We start from the raw sequence: 18846 nt of genomic DNA on the forward strand, positions 1-18846 counted from the left end.
TTATTTTGAAGTGATAACCCCTTGAATGGTTCTTTATTGAAATTCTCTCCATTCTCAGGCAGTTGGAAGTTGTGCTTGTGGGTTGCTTTTGGGAGGGGCAGTGCATTAGGGCAGGACAGGGCAGGGTCAGTGGCCTTGGGGACTCTGCTTTGGGCAGTGACAGATAGAAAATGACCCCAGAGGGGCTGACATGATTTTGGCCAAGCCCCTGTGAGGGCCAAGGCATCTCTGGCTTCTCCTGAATTACAGCAGTGCATCTCCTGGAAATCCAGAATTAGATTGGATTTATAAACACACGTGATCAGGTCCAGGCAATTTGGGCAGTTTAGGAGTTTTGGGGGTCTCTACATTTCCCACATAGTCCTTCACATCTGGAGCTCAGTGCCGCAGATTTTACCTCAGGAGCCTTCTCAGAATTTTCCCCTTTCTGTTCCCTGCCTGGTTGTGTTTGTTCCATATCTGTGTGCTCCAAAGGCTTTCAGTGTCAAGTTAGGCAGGCTTCAGAGCAGCAGCTCTTGCCCTTTCCTCCTCCCTTACACCCATGAACTGAGTTTCCCAGGTTAAAGAGCTGAAAAATAGATCCTGGGAATCTGGCTTAGCCTTGATGAGGGATGTGGTCAATAACCACAAGGCTATTCCTTTTATTTCTTCCTTTAACAGCTTGTTATGCAATTACATTTTTCAGTAAGTTGCATGCTTTCTTCAGGCTAATGATCCTTTTGATGGGGTGACGGTTCAGAGACTTACAAACATCTGAGATCTAGAGGGAAGAATGGGAAACATTTTGAAACTTCAGCTGTGACAGTTTGCGAGTCCGAGCTCTGGTGAAGGTGCTGAGGGGGATTTTTCTAAGCAAGACAATGTAAGTGCTGCATGGTTTGATTAAGGGCTGCGGGAGAGGCACCTGAGTTTTGTGTGGCAGAGTTCTGGAGATCCTCCTGAGGCTGTGGGGGACTCTGCTCCTCTGAGCAGGGCATGGCCATGGCCAGCTCCTCTTTGCTCGCAGAGCAGCTGTCTGTGGCTCTGCTGGCACTGTCACCTCTGCTCTGCAGGTTCTGCTGCTTTTCCCAGCTGTGCTCCTGAGCAGGCAAGGAGATGGGAGTTTAAACCCAGCCCAGGGAAGGACTGGGGGGCTTCTCCTGAGCAGCAGGACCTCTGCTCCTGGGAATCAGGACAGCTTTGTTCCTGCCCTGGGTGATGGTGCCCAAAGCATGGTCACTGGCAGTAATTCCTGCACGTGCAGACTAGCCCAGAATTAGCAAAGTGCTCTCCAATCCCCTTGGCATTACTGAACCAGCCAGCTCCCTGCAGGCAGGGAGGAGGTTTTCCTCCAAGTGAGTGGCAGAGCCAGGACAGAGCCTGGCACTGGCTCTCCTGGGCTTTATTCTGGCTGATGGTGGCCACGCTGAAGGGACCGTGGCAGGCAGGAGGGCAGAGCTCCTCTCCACAGCCACTCTGGTGGATCTTCAGAGTGTGGGACAAACCTCTGCACGGAGCACTCAGAGCTCCTTCTTGGACTTCGTACTTCTCCCTCCAAACACATCCTCCAGCTCTTTGTTATACCCCGATTTACTCACTTGTGGTGTTTACATTACACCAGCTTGAGGGGGAAAGGAAGGGAATTTTTCTGTATATGAACTGTCTGGGTGATTTTCTACAGCTGCTTTGAAGGATATGTCTGTTACTTATATTGGGACTTGGATTCTGTAGACATATGGCAGGGAGCACAATTCTCCAAAAAGCAAAAGAGTTTGACTGATGGAAAACAAGAGAGCAATCCAAGAGAAACCCTGCCAGAGGAGGAGCATGAACCTGAAATTTACTGCTGAAACCAGACTTCTGCCTTGAGCACCACACAGCCAAGCCTACCACTGGCTGCAGTGTGGCTCTGCACTCATGCAAGGAGCTGCTTTTGGGACCCAGCTGAGTCTGGAGCTTAAGTATTGTTCTGGCATCAACCCTGCTCTGGAAATGCACAGGCTGGCCCCCACTCCTGAAGCGCTGGGACAATTACGGGGTTTTTTAAAAGTCAGAAATGTAGAGAGCCTCTGAGTTGAGGCTATTCTGGCTTTTGCGTAGTGAGTTTGTAAAATCAATCAGAAATTGAAGAGGGCATGAGAGATTTCATTTTAGACTACTCAATCCTTTATTAATTGCAGCGTGGATGGCAACACAGGAAACGTGAATTGCAGACAAGTCCTTTTTCCCAATTTATTCTGCCGTGCGTTGTTTTGACTTTCCTCTTCCCTGCAGCTCAGCACTCGCAGCAGCCCGAGGACGCCGAGGAGCCGTGGCCTCATCTGGTTTTGTGTTTTGTGTTTTGTGCAGGAGCCAGCAGGGTCGCTGAGCAGGAGCCATGTCGGTCAAGCTCACCTTCGTGTCCCCCGGGGACGGGGGTGGCATCAGCAGGAGCTGCTCCTTCACCGGCTTCAGCACCGTGCAGAGCAGGAAGCTGGGGTGAGTGGCAGCCCCTGGCACTGGGCACAGCCTGGCAGGGCACCCCTGCCCTGCTCTGCCCCGGGAGCTGCTGCGCGGCTGGGGCAGGACGTTCTCCTCTCCCTCAGGATTTTCATAGAGGAGCACTGAGGAAAGAGAAAACTATTTCTATTTCTGCTCCTTGTTTTTCCCATGTGGAATGTGTTTGGAGAATTGTTTACCTGGGGTGATTGCTGGGTTGGATTCTGGTGAGGATTGTTTGAGCCTGGTGGCCAATCCCACCCACCTGGGGCTGGGCTCTCACAGACAGCCACAACTTGTGAATTAGATATGGTAGTTAGAAAAAGTAGGTTTGTAGCTTTAGTATATCCTTTAAATAGTATATTAATGTATTTTAGCATAGTTATCATAAAGAAATCGTTCACCCTTCTGAACTGAGTCAGACACCAGCATTTCTCCCCACTGGGCTCACCTGCAGTTCCAATAGTGTGTCCATGGCTGAGCTCCCAGCGCTGCCCAGTGCTGGGCACTGCCTGCAGGGATGGGACAGCCTGGAAATCCCACTTCCAGGAACTGTAGTAACTGCAGCTTTTCCACTAAAAATCCTGTGCTTTTTGGGAATTTAGCAATCCTTGTAGATCTTGAGTGTTTTTAGAAGATACGACCTATAAATGGAAAATTAACACAATCTCTGACTGCCAGTGCATGCTGGAGCAATAACAAAGGGAATCATTTAGCAGCACCATGAAGAAGTACTGGGTGTGTGCCTCAGGAGTGTTGTACTCAAAAAAAATCCTGCTGTGTATCAGTAAAATACCTGACCCATGTAATGAAATATCCTTTCAGAGAACCAGATAACTGAATTAAACTTTTGGTTAAACACAACATGGTAATGAGCAAAAAATGAAAGCCCTGTATGGTTGTGATGCATCTGAGGAGTGTTGAATTTGAATAAAATAATTTGTTGGTGAAAGTGAAAATTAATGTTACCCAAGCAAAGATCAGATGTCTAAAATCACACCAACTGCTAAGATCTGGAGAAAAGCTCTGTCAGACTCTAGAGAACAGCTCTGTGACACTGTACAGAACAGCGCTGTCACACTGTACAGAACAGCTCTGTCACTGTACAGAACAGCTCTGTCACACTGTACAGAAAATCTGTGTCACTGTACAGAACAGCCCTGTCACACTGTACAGAACAGCTCTGTCACACTGTACAGAACAGCTCTGTCACTGTACAGAACAGCTCTGTCACACTGTACAGAACAGCCCTGTGACACTGTACAGAACAGCGCTGTCACACTGTACAGAACAGCGCTGTCACACTTTACAGAACAGCCCTGTCACACTGTACAGAAAATCTGTGTCACTGTACAGAACAGCTCTGTCACACTGTACAGAAAATCTGTGTCACTGTACAGAACAGCTCTGTCACACTGTACATAACAGGTCTGTCACACTGTACAGAACAGCCCTGTGTCACTGTACAGAACAGCCCTGTGACACTGTACATAACAGGTCTGTCACACTGTACAGAACAGCCCTGTGTCACTGTACAGAACAGCCCTGTCACACTGTACAGAACAGCCCTGTGTCACTGTACATAACAGCTCTGTCACACTGTACAGAACAGCCCTGTGTCACTGTACAGAACAGCCCTGTCACACTGTACAGAACAGCTCTGTCACACTGTACAGAACAGCCCTGTCACACTGTACAGAACAGCTCTGTCACACTGTACAGAACTGCTCTGTCACTGTACAGAACAGCCCTGTCACACTGTACAGAACAGCTCTGTCACACTGTACAGAACAGCCCTGTCACACTGTACAGAACAGCTCTGTCACACTGTACAGAACTGCTCTGTCACTGTACAGAACAGCCCTGTCACTGTACAGAACAGCTCTGTCACACTGTACAGAACAGCTCTGTGACACTGTACAGGAAAGCTCTGTCAGACTGTATATAAAAGCTCTGTCACACTGTACAGAACAGCCCTGTCACACTGTACAGAACTGCTCTGCCACGCTGCAGCTCAGCCTCTGCTGCAGCCGCAGCAGCAGTCCCTGCAGCAGAGGCTCTCAGGAGCAGGGCTGGCAGCTGCAGCAGGCACAGCCCAGCAGGGTCCCCTGCTCCAGACAGAACAATCCCCTCATCCCTTAGGGCTCTCCTAGCTGCAAAGCTTTCCTGACCCAGTGCCTCTCCTTATGCCCTTCTGTGATGTTGGTTTCCATTATTTGAGTGTTCAGAGAGACAGTTTTGTTCAGGAATCACTGCAATAAGGAAGATTTCTGTCCTAGACACTCACTCACAGCCCAGTGAACATGAGAGCCTGTCCTGGCATGGAGCAGAAATTTTTAAATCACCCTTTCCTAACTTATCTCTCCCTCAGGCGCTGTTGCAAAACTCAGCAGGAGCTCGCAGGGGCCCTGTGCAAGGTCTGTCCAAGGATGACACACAAATCAGGCCCACATGGACATTCTTCTGCAGATGCTAAATATACTTTTGCTTTTCTTTAGCAGCTTCCCCTTGGGTCTCTCAGTCAGACACGATTTTGTATTTCCCCACCACGGTCTCCACAGGAAGTAAATGTTATTACTGTTATCTGTAAAGTGGGAAATCTGATCCTGAAATTACCAGGTTCGCAAGGGAAAGCAGCATGAGAACATCCAGCTTGGAGCTACTGGCTCTCCAGGCCATGGCAGCTCCTTCACTTTTGTTTGAAATGTGTGGAAATGGGATTAACAGCATCAGGGCTCAGATGGGCTGCAGCTAGTGGGAGGGAAGGGGAGTGGGAAATCCCAGCCTCCCTGCGTGCAGGACCGAGATGATGCACAAGGAAAATCACTTCCAGGATTTGGGATCTGCACTCCAAAAATCTGAAGGTCAATTCCACAATGAAACAAAACCCAGGAGTATTTAGGTTTTTCATTTCAAAATTAATTTTAATTTGGGCTTTTAATTTCAAATGAGAATTATCTTTTCTATTTGGTATCTTGCTAACTATAATACATTAGCTCTTGGAATTAGATGCTATTTCTTCTTAGCATGAAAGAATTTTAAGCATGAGCATTCTAGGAGATTCTTTCAACTGCTCTTATTGTCAGACTGCCCCTTCCAGTGTTATTCCTGTTGAAACTCTCTCACTTGGCATGGAATTCCCAAAGATACATTAGCATAGTAAAGAAAAGTTATATTAATGTAAGGTTCTAATTTAACAGTTATGTTCCTTGTTGTAGGTAACCTGAGCTCCAAATGGTTTGGTTAATTAATACTTTCCATTAAGGCATCATAAAAAAACAAGATAATCCATGGTGTGAAGAAATTAAGTATCCAGCAATGTTTGGCAGCCCCCGGTTTATGAGATTTTTTTGCAGAACAGGTGTTAAAAACCGGAGTTAAGTGGGAATTTAGGACAAGGATAATTAAAGCAGGTACTCAAGAGTTTCTCTAACAGGACTAGAGGCAGTCTCAGGTGTGCTGGGCTTTAATCACCCACACAATCAATCATCTCCCAGCCATGGGCACTCTTGTGCCTGATGGGGTGGGTGATTTCCCCAGGTGAGTAGAATTTAGGAGGGAAATTGTCGAGAAGGTAGAAAGCTTTTCAGAGAGCAGCTGCCTGTTTTGGCTTGCTCTGGGAGATGGGAAACTTCTCCAGGTAAGGTTATTTCAGAGGCTTTACTTACAGGGATTATTAACAAACCTATGTAAAAATAGCCAAGACTTAGGGGAGGATTTAGAGAGAGGTAAGCCAGGCAGGAATTATTTACAGAGAGATCATTTTCTGCTTTAAAGGTGTTTCTAACTCATGGCTCAGGGTGTTCTAACTCCTTAGGGTGGCACAAAAGGTCTGTGTGGGGGGCTTGCTGTAGAAATAATATTTAATTTTGATTTTGTAGTTGCTTTTAAAAGTAATTAGCTGAGGTGTCAGAGGTTGAACAAAACCCTTGATAATGATACCTTGTGTGCAGTCTGGGCCTGGCTTTGGGGACTGGGCAGTGCTCTGAGCCGTGGTTTACGTGGCTGTGAGTGCAGGGCAGGAACCAGCAGCTCCTGGAGGCTCTTAGGGGAGCTTTGCCCTGGAGCTGGGGTCCCAGTGGGGTGCCTGGCTCGCAGGTGGGCTCACAGGGGCTGTGCTGCTCTCCTGGGGGCTCTGAGGGTGCCCAGGCTGTGGGCAGCAGCCCTGCCCTGCCCTGCTGGGCACACAGAGCCAGCTCTCTGGGGCTTTCCTTGCTGCCAGGGTGCTCAGGTGCCAAAACTTGGTGATTTTTGGGTGAATGTGGATGGGGTTGGTAGAACTGTCCCCTGAAGCTGTGTGCCTCGGGCATCTCTGGGCTCCCAAGTGATTTGCAACCTCTCCTGATTTCCTTTCTCTTCCTCCAGCAAATCCTTCTGCAGAAGCTCAGTGAGATCAAGGATGTCACTGAAGCCCCCCAAGGCCTATAATTCCCTGCAGAAGGGGGCACTCATCTGGGATCCAAAGCCACTGCAGGTGAAGAAAATTTTTGAAGCTTTGAAGAAAGGACTTAAGTAAGGACTTTTTCAATATTGTCATTTGCCCTCCCCAGTGTTGCTGCTGAAGCGTGTGTGGCACTGTGCTCTGCCTCCACTGGGCACCTCTGAGCACGTGTGCTGATGCCCACACTGCAAAGCACCTTGAAAAGCAGATTTCATTCTCTCTCAGCCTGCTGGCCAGCACAGGCCTCTGCTGCTTTGCTGCCTCCTGCTTTTCTGCACTCTAAAGGTGCCAGGGTGGCTGCCCATCTCCTGGGGGTGGCACGGTGGGCACGGACAGCCAGGCCTGGGGAGTGACTGGCACAGAGTTCTGGGGGTGAGAGCTCTCTGGAGTTTGATTCAGCTCAAAAAGCTGAGTTAAAACCGAGTCTGAAAGTGAGGGTGTGCCCTGCAAGGCAGAGTGGGGAGGCTGGCTCATCAAGCGCTTCTGTCCTCTCTGTGCTAATTACTGAACTAATTACACAGTCAGCTCTTCTACAAGGGTGTCAGGATGGGTCTTTTGTGGTATTTTTCTTTATTTTTTTTCTCCCTCTTTTAACAGAATTAAACTCTGAAGTTCACTATAACTCTGTGATCTCTGGGTGCCACGTAAGGCAAAGGTCTAAGCAGGCTCACCTGAAAACTTCAGGTTTTTGATTTCCCGGAATGTTCTGAGTCTGTTATCACAGGAACTTCATTTACAGCCTGCAGCTGCTGTCAGAAGATAAAATACCTTTCCCTGGATTTGTGAGCCCTGCAGCTCTCTGTGCTGGCACCCTCCTGGCAGCTCCTGCAGTGTGTTGTGCTGTCCCCCACATTTGGCTACTGTACCCATTTTGGTCATAGTTTGTTTTCTTAAGCAAAGAACATCAAATGCGCTGTAGTAACACTTAATAAAGTCAGATATGTCACCTTTTTAGTTCAATAAAAGACTATGAAGTCTTCGCCCTAAAAATATCCACCAATGTCTTATTAGAGGATTTAGATTTAAAAGCAACAAGGAAACCAAATGTTTTTGCAGAGCTGAGAATTTATCTGAGCTTAGGGAGGAGAAGCTATAAAGTGGGTCAGAATTAGTTCCCAGTTTTGCAGCGAGTGCCACATGAGCAGTGAGTGGCTGACTAATTGACTGAAGCAACCTACAGAAAACAGCTGTATCAAATGGCAATGCAGAGGCCAAATTTTAAGTAAATGCAGACTAAGTCCACTCGGTGCTGGAGTGACTTGAGTTTTCAGTGCAGAACATATTTTACGTGCCTGTTTTTTCTAGCTACAGAAAATACCTCTTTATTCTGTTAACCATCTGGCTGCCATTCCATCAAGCTGGTAATTCTAACATACTTAAAGCTAAAAGTGATTGGGATTTTCTGAAAGGTGTCTTGGGGGACCTGGTTTTGGAGCAGCAAGAAAATGCATCAAAGCGAATGTGAGGAAGTGTAGCTGTCTAAAATGAAGTAATTTTGACTGCTTGGAGACAGTGTCTAAGAATGTAGTGTTTACCAGGTGATTCTGGTCCCTTTTAAACACTGGAGGAAAAAGTTACCTAAGTCTGCTCTGTATTAAAAGCAGGGTTGGAGGAGTCCCAGCTGAAAAGGATTCAGGCCCTGTGGAAAGTCCAAAGGCACAAGCCATGCATGCAAGCAGCTCTGGAGGAGCCAGCTGGCACCTGGTGCTTCACACCTTGCAAAACAGACCTCATCCTGGAAAAGGGATGAAGGAATTGCCTTACCACGGCCTTCAGCTCTGTTTGCTAAAGCCTGAGCAGCATCTGCCCCCCTTACCTGGGCAGGGCTCCTGGAAAGGAGCTGGTTTGGAGTGCAGGTGCTCCTTGTGGAGAGCCTCTGCTCCGAGCTGGGGCTGCTGTCAGCTCCTCCTCACTGTGAGCTGAGCCTTCCCCAGCAAATGAACCTTCCTGCTGCCTCACAGGAAAGGGTCAGGCAGGAGCAGCTGAGAACCCTGAGAGGGAGGTCTGTGATTTTTGGGTCTGCTGGAACTTGCTGTTCTGCTCCTCCATCGCTCGTATCACTCTGCTGAAACTGCTCCCCAAAGAATCTCCGGTGAGTGCTCCAGACCTGACGTGGGCTTCCTCTCTCCCCAGTGAGTACCTGGAGGCACACCAGGCCGAGCTGGATTACCTCTCTGGTCGGCACAAAGATACAAAAAGGAACTCCAGATTGGTAAGGTCTTTTCCACGTTCCATGCTTCAGTAAAAACCACAGAAGCAGCTGCTTTCTCCCACCTGGGACCCCCAGGGGCTGTGCAGTTCAAACACTGGGGTGGGATCCAGCAAAGCAGCATGATCAGAAATGTCCCAGGCAAGGTAGTCCCAGGTGTGAGAATTTACCTTGAAATTTCTCATTTTCAATACCCAGCAGTGCTTTTCAGATCATGCTCCTTTTCTGGGCTGTGTCTCCGTGTGACTGCTCACTGATCAGTGTTTGTCATATTAACTTTGTGTAAATTAGGATGCTCCTAGTGAGTTTTACAATACATTTGAAAGTATCTTTAGTGGTACAAATCCAGGTGCTCTCCTCTTCAGCCTGTGCCGTTTCTCTTTCAGGCTTTCTACTACGACCTGGATAAGGTAAGGCTGTTGGGGATGGGGTGGGATGTTGCAAATAGAGGAAAATGGGTGATTTTCTGTCTGCTGTGTTGCCTAATGGCACATTTGGGAAATAATTTCTTACATCCCTTTCTCTCTTGCTCCCCTCCTGAAAAGCAAATCCGCTCTGTGGAGAGGTACATCAGGAAATTGGAGTTTCACATCAGCAAGGTAAGGGTTTATTCCATGTACCTGTAAGGCTGTCACTGTTTTGTAAGTGATTTATCCATGGCAAACACCCTGATTATAATCCCTCTGACGGGGAGACTGCTGGAAGCTGGAGCCACTCTTTTTGCAGCAGGAGGGGATTTTTATTTATTTATTTTCCTGAATGGCTCTATTCAGGCTGAATGTTGGGCACGACCCAACCTGAGCTTTCCTGTGAAACCAGTTTGCATTTTCTGCCAGTTTATTCAGAAATGCTGCTCTGGGAAGCCTGGTGTGTTCTCCCCCTTCCCACGAGGGGCCACAGGGCAGCTCTGTGTCTGCCAGGGCTGCCAGAGGCTGGGCACACTCAGGGAGCTGCTTTGCTGCTCTGCCATTTCTGTCAGCAGACTGTTCCTCTGCTTTTTGTCTTCTCCTCTGGAGCAAGAAGGGCTGCTTGCATTCCTGGGGTACCGAGGAGCAAAGTGTAAAATGCAGGAGCTGCAGCATCCTGCAGCCTCTGACAGAGGCATCTGGGTTGCTTGTTGGGTTTTTTGCCAGGGAACTCTGCTGATGTTCCTTCCCAAAACCGTGCCAGGGTAACTGCAGTGCCTTCTTTCCATGTTCCAAAGGTAGAGGAGCTCTATGAAGCTTATTGCATCCAGTGCAGGCTGCGGGACGGGGCCACCAACATGAAACAAGCCTTCTCCCTGTCCCCTGCCACCAAAGCCTCCAGGGAGAGCCTGGTGGAGCTCTACAAGAACGTCCAGGAGTGCACGGAGGTAGGAGATGCTTCACACTCGTTAGCAGGACCTGCCTGCTCCTTCACAGGCACCTGCTGGCTTTTTGTTAGTGGTGTGGCTAAACCTTAACGTGTGTGAGTAAAATACAGGCACAGTGCATGAAAAATCCTTGGTGCTGGGGTCTCTCATGGCTCCACTGGAAGTGTGGGATGAGCATGGAAGGAATAAGCTGTGCGTTTTTTACAAAGCCAGTAATGGAGGGTAACTGACAGTGATGAGTCAAGGAGTTCCACTCTTCTGTGGCAGATTTGCTGTTGCACAGAATCCATTCACATTACTACTTTTATCTGCCTTTACTGGTGAAAATGTTTGTGTGTCCTTTGGGAAAAAAAAAAAGCAGCCAAATCCTTTAAAAGAAGCAGCAGTGTGGGAAGCAGGTCCTGGGCAGTGCTGGTGACTGTGCAGCCTTTCTTTCAGGACATGTGCTTCATAGAGGGAGCTCTGGAGGTGCACTTGGGAGAGTTTCACGTGAAGATGAAAGGTAGGTTCCTTCCTCCTGCCCTCATTCACTGATTTGGGGTTTCATGGGTTTGGGGTTTCTGGGCAGCAGTCTGATGCACTGAGAGCCCATTTACTCAGAGAGACCTTGGACAGAATTCTGGTTTTGCTCCAGTGCCTGCCATGGTATTTTGTACTTGAATACAAAACTGACACGATTTCTTTTTTCACCTCAATTTAACGCTGTCCTTTTGGGAGTGTGCTGGGCTGGTGGTGCAGCTTCTGCACAGAGCTGGGGACAAGAGGGGGAGCTCCCCAGAGGGTCACTTGGTTTATGGCAGGCTGTGCTGGGGGGCTCTGCAGGGCACTACAAACAGTGGGAGTTTTCCTTCTCTCTGCAGGGCTGGTGGGCTTCGCTCGTCTCTGCCCAGGAGATCAGTACGAGGTGCAGTATGCCACTTCCCTGTGCATTTTGTGCTCTTTCCTGCAGTGAGAGTGCAGGGGCAGCACGGGGCAGGGTGGGAGGTGCAGGAGCAGAGCTGTGACAAGCCAGGCTCTCTGTGAGGGGAGCAGAGCTTGGCACTCGCTGTGGCTGGGCAGGAGGGCTGGGTGTGATTTGGGTGTTATGGGAGGTTTCAATGATGCCAGAGGTCACCTACCAAACCCAGCTGCCAGGACTTGGCCTCCAGAGCTGCCTGGAATCAAGCAGCAGGGGCTGCCAGTTTCCTGGAAGCTTGCCCTTGGCATGGTGTGAATGCACCCAGTGTCTCCCTGGGTGCTCTCCTGTCCTCACCTTTCCCAGGAATTCCAGCAGTGAATTCCGTGCCTGGTACCTCAGCACCACCCCAGCTGCAGGGCAGAGTGCTCTGGGCTCTTCTCCAGGGCCTGGGACGTGCCTCTGGGAGCTTTTCAGGGGTTCAAACCTGCTCCCCCATCCTGTCTCTGCTTTCCTGCTCTGTCCAGGGCAGTGGGCAAGGGAATGGCTTTGCTTCTGTCGGTGGGACCTGTGGGCTTGAAGGGAATCTCTGGGACGTGCTGGCCCACGGCATTCCCATGGAACTTTTGGGAATGGCTTTGCTTCTGTGGGGTGGGACCTGTGGGCTGAGGGGAATCTCTGGGACATGCTGGCCCAACACTTTTTGGGAATGGCTTTGCTTCTGTGGGCTGAAGGGAATCTCTGGGACGTGCTGGCCCAACCCCCTTTCCTCTGTGGCTTCCAGGTGTTCGTGCGACTGGGGCGCCAAAAGTGGAGGCTGAAAGGCAAAATTGAGACCGATGACAGCCAAACATGGGATGAGGAAGAAAAGATTTTTATACCCAATCTGCACGAGAAGTTTGAAATCAAGGTGTGGTGTATAATGGTTGGATTGGAAGCAGTGGGCTAACAGGTCTTCTGCTACTTCCCTGTTAGGCCACCACAGGTTTCTCAAAACTCTTAGGTAGTTTTCTTTTTCTAACTGTGTGAAAAATGGAAGTTAATTCGTGCTCTGCCTAGTGAAGAGACAATACTTCTGATTCTCCTTTGGCACTGGTAACTGTATTAGCCCATCTGCTTTGCCATGCTCTGGGATATGTGGTTGTGCTTAGGGTTTTTTGTTTGCTGTTTTGTTTAAGAACTCCTAGATCAATATCTGGGGGTTTCTAGGATGCAGCCTAGATGTGGAGACACAGATGTGCATGTAGATGTTGCTCTTATCCCCCATGTGGATGTTGGGTACCTGCAGCACTGCTGTGCTGGGGGAGAGGAATTCCTGCTTGGGGAGCCCAGCCCTGGTTCTGGGGCCAGCACTCAGGGCTGGCCCTGCCTGCAGGGAGCTGAGGCTGAAGGCTCTGCTGGGTTCTGCCCTGCTGGGGCACTGCCAGGGCGGCTCTGGCAGCTCTTGGAGCAGCTCTGCCCTGCCCTGGCAGCAGCAGCTGGGTTACACAGGAGCTCTCCCTGGCACCTTGCCCTTGCTCGTGGGTTTATGAGGTGGTGGTTTACTTTCACTGCACAATGAGCATCGGGTGAGAAGCTAATTTAGATCCCTGCTTTACTGTAACTGTTGTGAAAATTCATCTCACTTTGTGTGGCAGTGAGAGTTTTAGTCTTTTTTGTACTCTCTCAGCTGATGCAAGTCGCTGGCAAATGTCCTCCTCATCACCTCCTGCTCTCTCTTAGTGCCCCGTGCTCTTTGCCCAGCCAAGCACAGAGCAGGTTTAAATCAGGGAAAGCTGCACAGCTGGGTGTCCCCAGCTCCTGAGCCCTCCCCTCCGTGCTGTCCCTCGTGGGGACGGTGGCACAGAGCTGTGTCAGGCTGGGTTTGTGTCAGAGCAGAACCTGGGCTGTTCTCCTCTCTGTGCAGCGATTTGGGGTTCCCTGCTGAGCTGGAACGGGGTTTGTGTCTCTGCAGGTGACAGAGCTGTGTCAGGGTGGGTTTGCTGTGTGCCCAGAGCAGACTGACCTCTCTGTGCAGTGATTTGGGGTTCCCTGCTGAGCTGGAACGGGGTTTGTGTCTCTGCAGGTGTCAGAGCTGTGTCAGGGTGGGTTTGCTGTGTGCCCAGAGCAGACTGACCTCTCTGTGCAGCGATTTGGGGTTCCCTGCTGAGCTGGAACGGGGTTTGTGTCTCTGCAGGTGACAGAGCTGCGAGGCCTGGCCACGGTCCTGGTGGGGGTGGTGACGTGTGACAGCATCAGCTTCTTCAGCACCAAGCCCCAGGCCATCGTGGTGGACATCACCGAGCTGGGCACCATCAAGCTGCGCCTGGAGGTGCTCTGGAAGTAAGTGCAGCCCCAAGCACACGATGGGGAGCAGTGCAGGGCTCCCGTGTGCCCTGAGCTGTGTCAGCATCCTGTCCCCTTTCTCTCCGAGAGCAGGGCACAGACCAGCCCCGTGCTGCCTCGCAGCCAGCCCCGGGCAGCAGCTGGCACTGGCAGCGGGCAGGGCAGGGCACACAAGCTGCTCCTGTGACCTTCCAGCTCTTCCTCTGTGCCACCACAGCCGTGGCACCCCGGCATGGCCAGGCTTGGCTCTGCTGCCCACCAGGAGCTCTCCGTGGCCTCCAGGCCGTGTGTGTGTGTCTGCAGAGCACAGAAAATGTCCTGAGGGTGATGAAATGAAACTGAAAGTAGCAGTTTCTGGGCACAATGAAATAAATACATAGCTGAAGATTTAGGACAGTCACTGTTACCGAGATATGACTGTTAAAAAGCAGTTTTCCAAAGGCTTGGCACCTCTGTATGAGCACTGTGAGTAGTTAGGAATACAAGGCTGCTCGTGCACTCCAGGGAAGTTGCTCACAGATGTTTTTTAAACAGCTGAGCATTGTCACCGTGCCTGGAATCTGTTAAATTGTTTTATATTTTATATCTGTAGTTTGATTTTTGTAGTGGACTACTGATGGTATTAAAAGTAAATGCTCACTATTGTGGATGGTGCAGTGGCACTTATTCCTCCCTCCAGACTCCCCAGCACAGGTTTTGAGGTAGTTCTGTTATTTCTGCTTTATGGCACTGGTGTCTCGCATGGGGAGCTCCAGCTGCCACAAATCAAGGCTTTTGAGGCTGTTTCCATTTGCCCTTGTCCAGGACTAGAGCAGCCCCTCAGTGAGGTGCCCAGTGGCTCTCTGCCCTGTGCCTCTCTGCAGCCTGGGCTCTCCCAGCCCTCTGAACACCCCTTGGTGCCAGGAGCCCCCCAAAAGGTCCCTGTGACCTGTGCAGGCTCCCAGCAGGAAAATCAGAAACAGCTCTGGTTCCATGGCTGGGGAAGGAAAAGCTTTATTGCTCCAGTGCCATTTTCTGGGTGTCCCTTTTGTGGGCTGTGGTTCTTGACACTGTACCCACAACTGTGGGCACAAGAAAATGTGTTCTTGGACACAAGAAAATGTGTCTCAGCCATAGCACCTGAAAATTATTTTCAAGCATAAATTGCTTGAAGTCAATAAGAAATAAACTCACCTTGGCAGAGTTTTGCCTGCCCCTGTTTATGGTGCTTTTTCCTCCTGAGGTCTGACAGTGGCCACAGTAAATGGAGTTTACAGTGTGGAAGAAATCACTTCTCTCTTCTTGTGGCCCCAGCAGTGGCACTGCCAGCAGAGCCCTTCATTCCCACTGCTGGATCTGCTCCCTTCCTGTCCTCACTGTCAGGAACTTCAGATTTCTTTGTGCACACAAGCTGCTCTTACAAAAGAACTGCATGGGGAGAGCCCCCTCCTCTTCTGGGCTATTGCACAGCTCTCCTAACCTGAATCTCCTGAGCACGTCGTGTTTGGGGCAGAGCTTGGCAGAGAGCTCCATCCCAGCCCTGCTGCCACTCTCTGGCTGCAGCTTTGGGCTGGCAGGAGGAGCACATCCCTGGGGCTGGGGCCAGATCACAGCCCTGGAGCTGGGAGAGCTGCTGGTGCCTCCTTGGCTTTGGGAGTTAATCCCCCCTTGGAATTTCCCAGCGTGAGAGCCCCGGCTCGGTGTCTCTGCTGTGTTTAAGTTTTGTGGGATGTGTTGGGGTCCCACCAAGTGGATTCTCCAGAGCTCCTCAGTGCAGAGCTGGCCTCTCCCCTCTGACATTCTGTTTGCTGGGGCTGTTTACAGAAGGGAGAAGCTGTGTGGTGATAACTCAGGGTGTTTCTGCTTTCAGAGATAGAGCACTCATAATAACATCTGCTTTTTCCTCTGATTTAAGAGTAACTAAACAAATCCATCTGATTTACTCGAAGTTCCCCGAGAGGCAATTTTTCAGTCTAGACCTGCTTTTGGAGAAATCCAAATGTAGATCTCTCTTCTGCTTCTAAATGTACATTTTCTTTAAATAGACCTCTGGTCTTCTGGGCTGAAACAAAAAGTGCCTTCAGCTCCTTTTTAGATTGTGCCATGAGGAGTGTGAATGAGCTCGGGCCGTTGCAGAACGGCTTTGTTGGCCAGTTTGGCAAAAGGCTTTGGGTTCTTTGCCAACCTAAACAGCAGTCTGAGTTCTGTGTCTCACATGCAGGATAAAGAGAGAGCTGTATTCTCCTTTCAGAGCTCCAGGAGTGCCCTGCACTGGGACCCGGGGGCACCATCCAGTCACAACCACTCTGGTGGCTCTGCTTGGAGCAGTGCTGGCCTGGCTCGCCAGGCTTCCTGCAGCAGGGGGACAAAACCTTAATGGAGAGTGGAAAAGGAAGGTCTGGCTGTGATTTTGGGATGCAAACCCACTGTCAGTGTTGCTCTTACAGATGCAGTTCCTCCTGCAGGACCTTCAGGCACTGCCCCATCCCTGCTCTCCCAGCTCTGCTGGGCCGAGCTGGATAATCTGAGACTGGTGCTGGGAGCCAACAACCACCTCCCTGCTGAATTCCAGGGCATTTCCCCCAGGGATTAATGGGGGAAAGAAAAATCTCATTATTAACAGCAAGTCCAGTCTCCTTGACTAGAATTGGCTTTTTTGGGGTGTTAATGTAAGCCTGGATTCACAGGCTGAGCAGTGGGACTCAGGCAGGGATTCTGTCCACACTTCTGGTCTGAATTGAATCCATGGACTGGCTGGAGGGGAGGGGAGTGGCTGGGGCACAGAACGGCGACAGCAAAGATGATCACACTTGTGGGTCACTTTAGAGTTGGTTTTTTTTAGTAGTTTTTCAGTCCTGAAAAGCTGTTGCTGGATAATCCTGTGCAGGCATGTGGATGTTGGCTGGGAAATGTGGACAGGAAATGTGGAGCCACTCTTTCTCTCAGTGCAGCTACAGCCACCCCCACCTCCCATCAAAGTACTTGCTCCACAATTTAAGGTTAAACAACGACATTCCTGCACAGCTTTTACCTATGCAGAGGTTTTATGTCAATGATTTCAGGAAGTGACAGAACAAACTGAGGAAAAGCCAGTGACAATTAAAGACAATAGTCTGCTTGCAAAGTCTGCTGCATGAGGGATCCCAGCCATGGGCTGCGGCTGGTGTCTGGGGAAAGCCCACTCCATCTGGCTGCTCCTCTGGCTCTCCCTGGGATATTCCCTGCTGGCTCTGCCTGTGCCGGAGGGCTGGGGGAGATGGATTCACGGGGCTGCCCCAGGCTGAGGGTTTGTTTGCTGGAGGAATGTGGAGGGAGGCGATGGGTCATGCCCAAGGAGCCCAGAGGTAACAGGAGCTCCAGAGCAGAGCCTGCTCTTGCTGTCCCCCTCTGCTCTCTCTGTCACTGCTGCAGGACCAGGAGCTGGTGCTTGCCTGCAGCCAGCTGAAGAGCTGCGTTTTGCTGGAGGCTTTTAGGGATTGTCAAAGGGGCAGAGCAGATTTTGTGTGTTCTTGTTCCTCTCCTGGAAGTGTCATTTTGCATTACTGCATCCCTGTATTAAAAGCTAAACATGAAAGATCTGGGGAACGGATCCCTGTGACTTTTGTTAAGAGTGCCATGGCAGGAGTAATTTGCTTCGTTAGCAAACACAGCAGGCTTTGGCTGAAGGGCTGGTGCTGTCAGAAAGGCGATTTATTTCTGCCTGTGAGCCGGTGCAGATGGGTTTCCCGTGGCTCTGAGGAGCAGGGCTGATGGAGCCCAGCTGGCTGCCCCTGCCTGCTTCAGCCCATTCACCTGGGCTGGGGGGTGCCAGAGCATTCCCTGCGCTCAGGAGCACAGAGCTGCACTGCAGGATGCTCTGCAGGGCTGTCCCATGCAGCCTGAGACGCCAGAGAGGGGTGGGACTCTGCTTTTCAACTTTTGCTAGAGAGCAGAAATTCATTTCCCTGCAATTGATTAGTCCTTGCATCTCCTGCAATGTATAGCTGAATTTTATCCTGCTCTTTGGTTGTTATATTCAATCACTGAGGCTGCAGGCTTGTTACAAACAATTCACGTTTTTCAAAATGCCAGTGCTCAAGTGGGAAAACAGACTTTCTTTTGGTGCCACGAGGCATCTCAGTAAGCAACAAAAAACCCCCCACATATAGAAACCAATCTTGCTTTACTTAACTTGAAATGTGTTTTCTGTCTCCTGGTTAGCTGAGTGGCATCCCAGGGGATTATTGGTACGAGTTTCTTTGCACACTGCTTTGAAAAGGAGCTGAGAAGCCAAGGGCTGAGATGGAGTAGGTAATTGGGAAGTCTTTGGAGCAGCACTTGAGGAGCCCTGCAGACCACAGCCAGATTGCTCTGGGGCTGTGCCTGGCTCATCCCTGCCCAGGAGCACTGCACAGGCTTCCCCTGCCAGCCAGAGGAGTTGTTGATTAATAGCTGAAGGATAATGAGGGCTTTTATTGGTTTTTCCAGGTGGTGTGTGCTCTGCAGGAGGGAAGCTGGCAGTTCTCTTTATTACATGTGTTGTGTTTCCTTCCCCTCTGGTTCTGGGGCTGTGTCACTGCCTGGGCCAGCAGCGGTGGCAGGGGGACACTCCTGCCTCTGGGCCCACTGGGCTCCTCTTCCAAAGGCTCTGGCACAGGTTTCTGTCCAAAGGGTGCTGAGAAATCCGTGTACAAACCACAGCCTTTTTGCCTGTGTCTTTCTCTGCTGGAGCAATCAAAGATTCTGGCTAGAGAGGCAGTTTCTGTTTTGTTTTATTCTGTGTGTTGCTGACTAAACGTCCCTGTTCAAATCCCACCGACACCTCTGTGCTCTCTGCTCTCACTGGCACTTTTCCTGCTGCAGCCCCTTTGACACAGAGAGCCTGTTTCTGTCTCCTGGAAGCACTGCCAAGTTTTCTGTGGGGAGCAGGAAGAGCTCGCTGTACAACTGGACCCCCCCAAACACGCCCAGCTTCAGAGAGAGGTATTACCTGGTGAGTACCTGGGGAGAGCAAGAGGCAAAGCACAGCCCCGGGGCTTGGCTTTTGGGCTGGATCAGGCTGCTCAGGAGCACACTCAGAAATGTGAAACAGCACTCTGGCACCTTTACTGTTTATCTGGGGCTTCTTTAAATTTTTCTTTTAACCCCTTTTCTTTTAAGTTCTATTTTAGATTTTGTAAAGCGTTTTAAAAAGCCCTCAACAAAAC

At 50.2% G+C, this 18846-nt stretch overlaps 1 protein-coding gene across 10 annotated transcripts in view; it reads left to right on the top strand.

Annotated features, from left to right (window-relative positions):
• The window catches only part of RIPOR3 (RIPOR family member 3), a 43502-nt gene that overhangs the window by 15854 nt on the left and 8802 nt on the right, over positions 1-18846 (top strand). For 6 of the 10 annotated variants that reach the window (XM_085558332.1, XM_085558337.1, XM_085558333.1 and 3 more), the window contains exons 2-12: positions 2329-2457; positions 6823-6969; positions 9032-9110; positions 9473-9517; positions 9653-9706; positions 10312-10461; positions 10900-10963; positions 11322-11365; positions 12141-12266; positions 13533-13678; positions 18503-18632. In XM_085558332.1, coding sequence (XP_085414458.1) covers positions 2357-2457; positions 6823-6969; positions 9032-9110; positions 9473-9517; positions 9653-9706; positions 10312-10461; positions 10900-10963; positions 11322-11365; positions 12141-12266; positions 13533-13678; positions 18503-18632 — 1086 coding nt within the window. In that variant the 5' untranslated portion in view covers positions 2329-2356. The other 4 variants (XM_085558339.1, XM_085558338.1, XM_085558341.1 and 1 more) reach the window with 3 other exon arrangements.

This window comes from Lonchura striata, chromosome 20 (genome assembly GCF_050655825.1).
Source record: "Lonchura striata isolate lonStrDom1 chromosome 20, ASM5065582v1, whole genome shotgun sequence".
In the NCBI taxonomy this organism is placed as follows: Eukaryota; Metazoa; Chordata; class Aves; order Passeriformes; family Estrildidae; genus Lonchura; species Lonchura striata.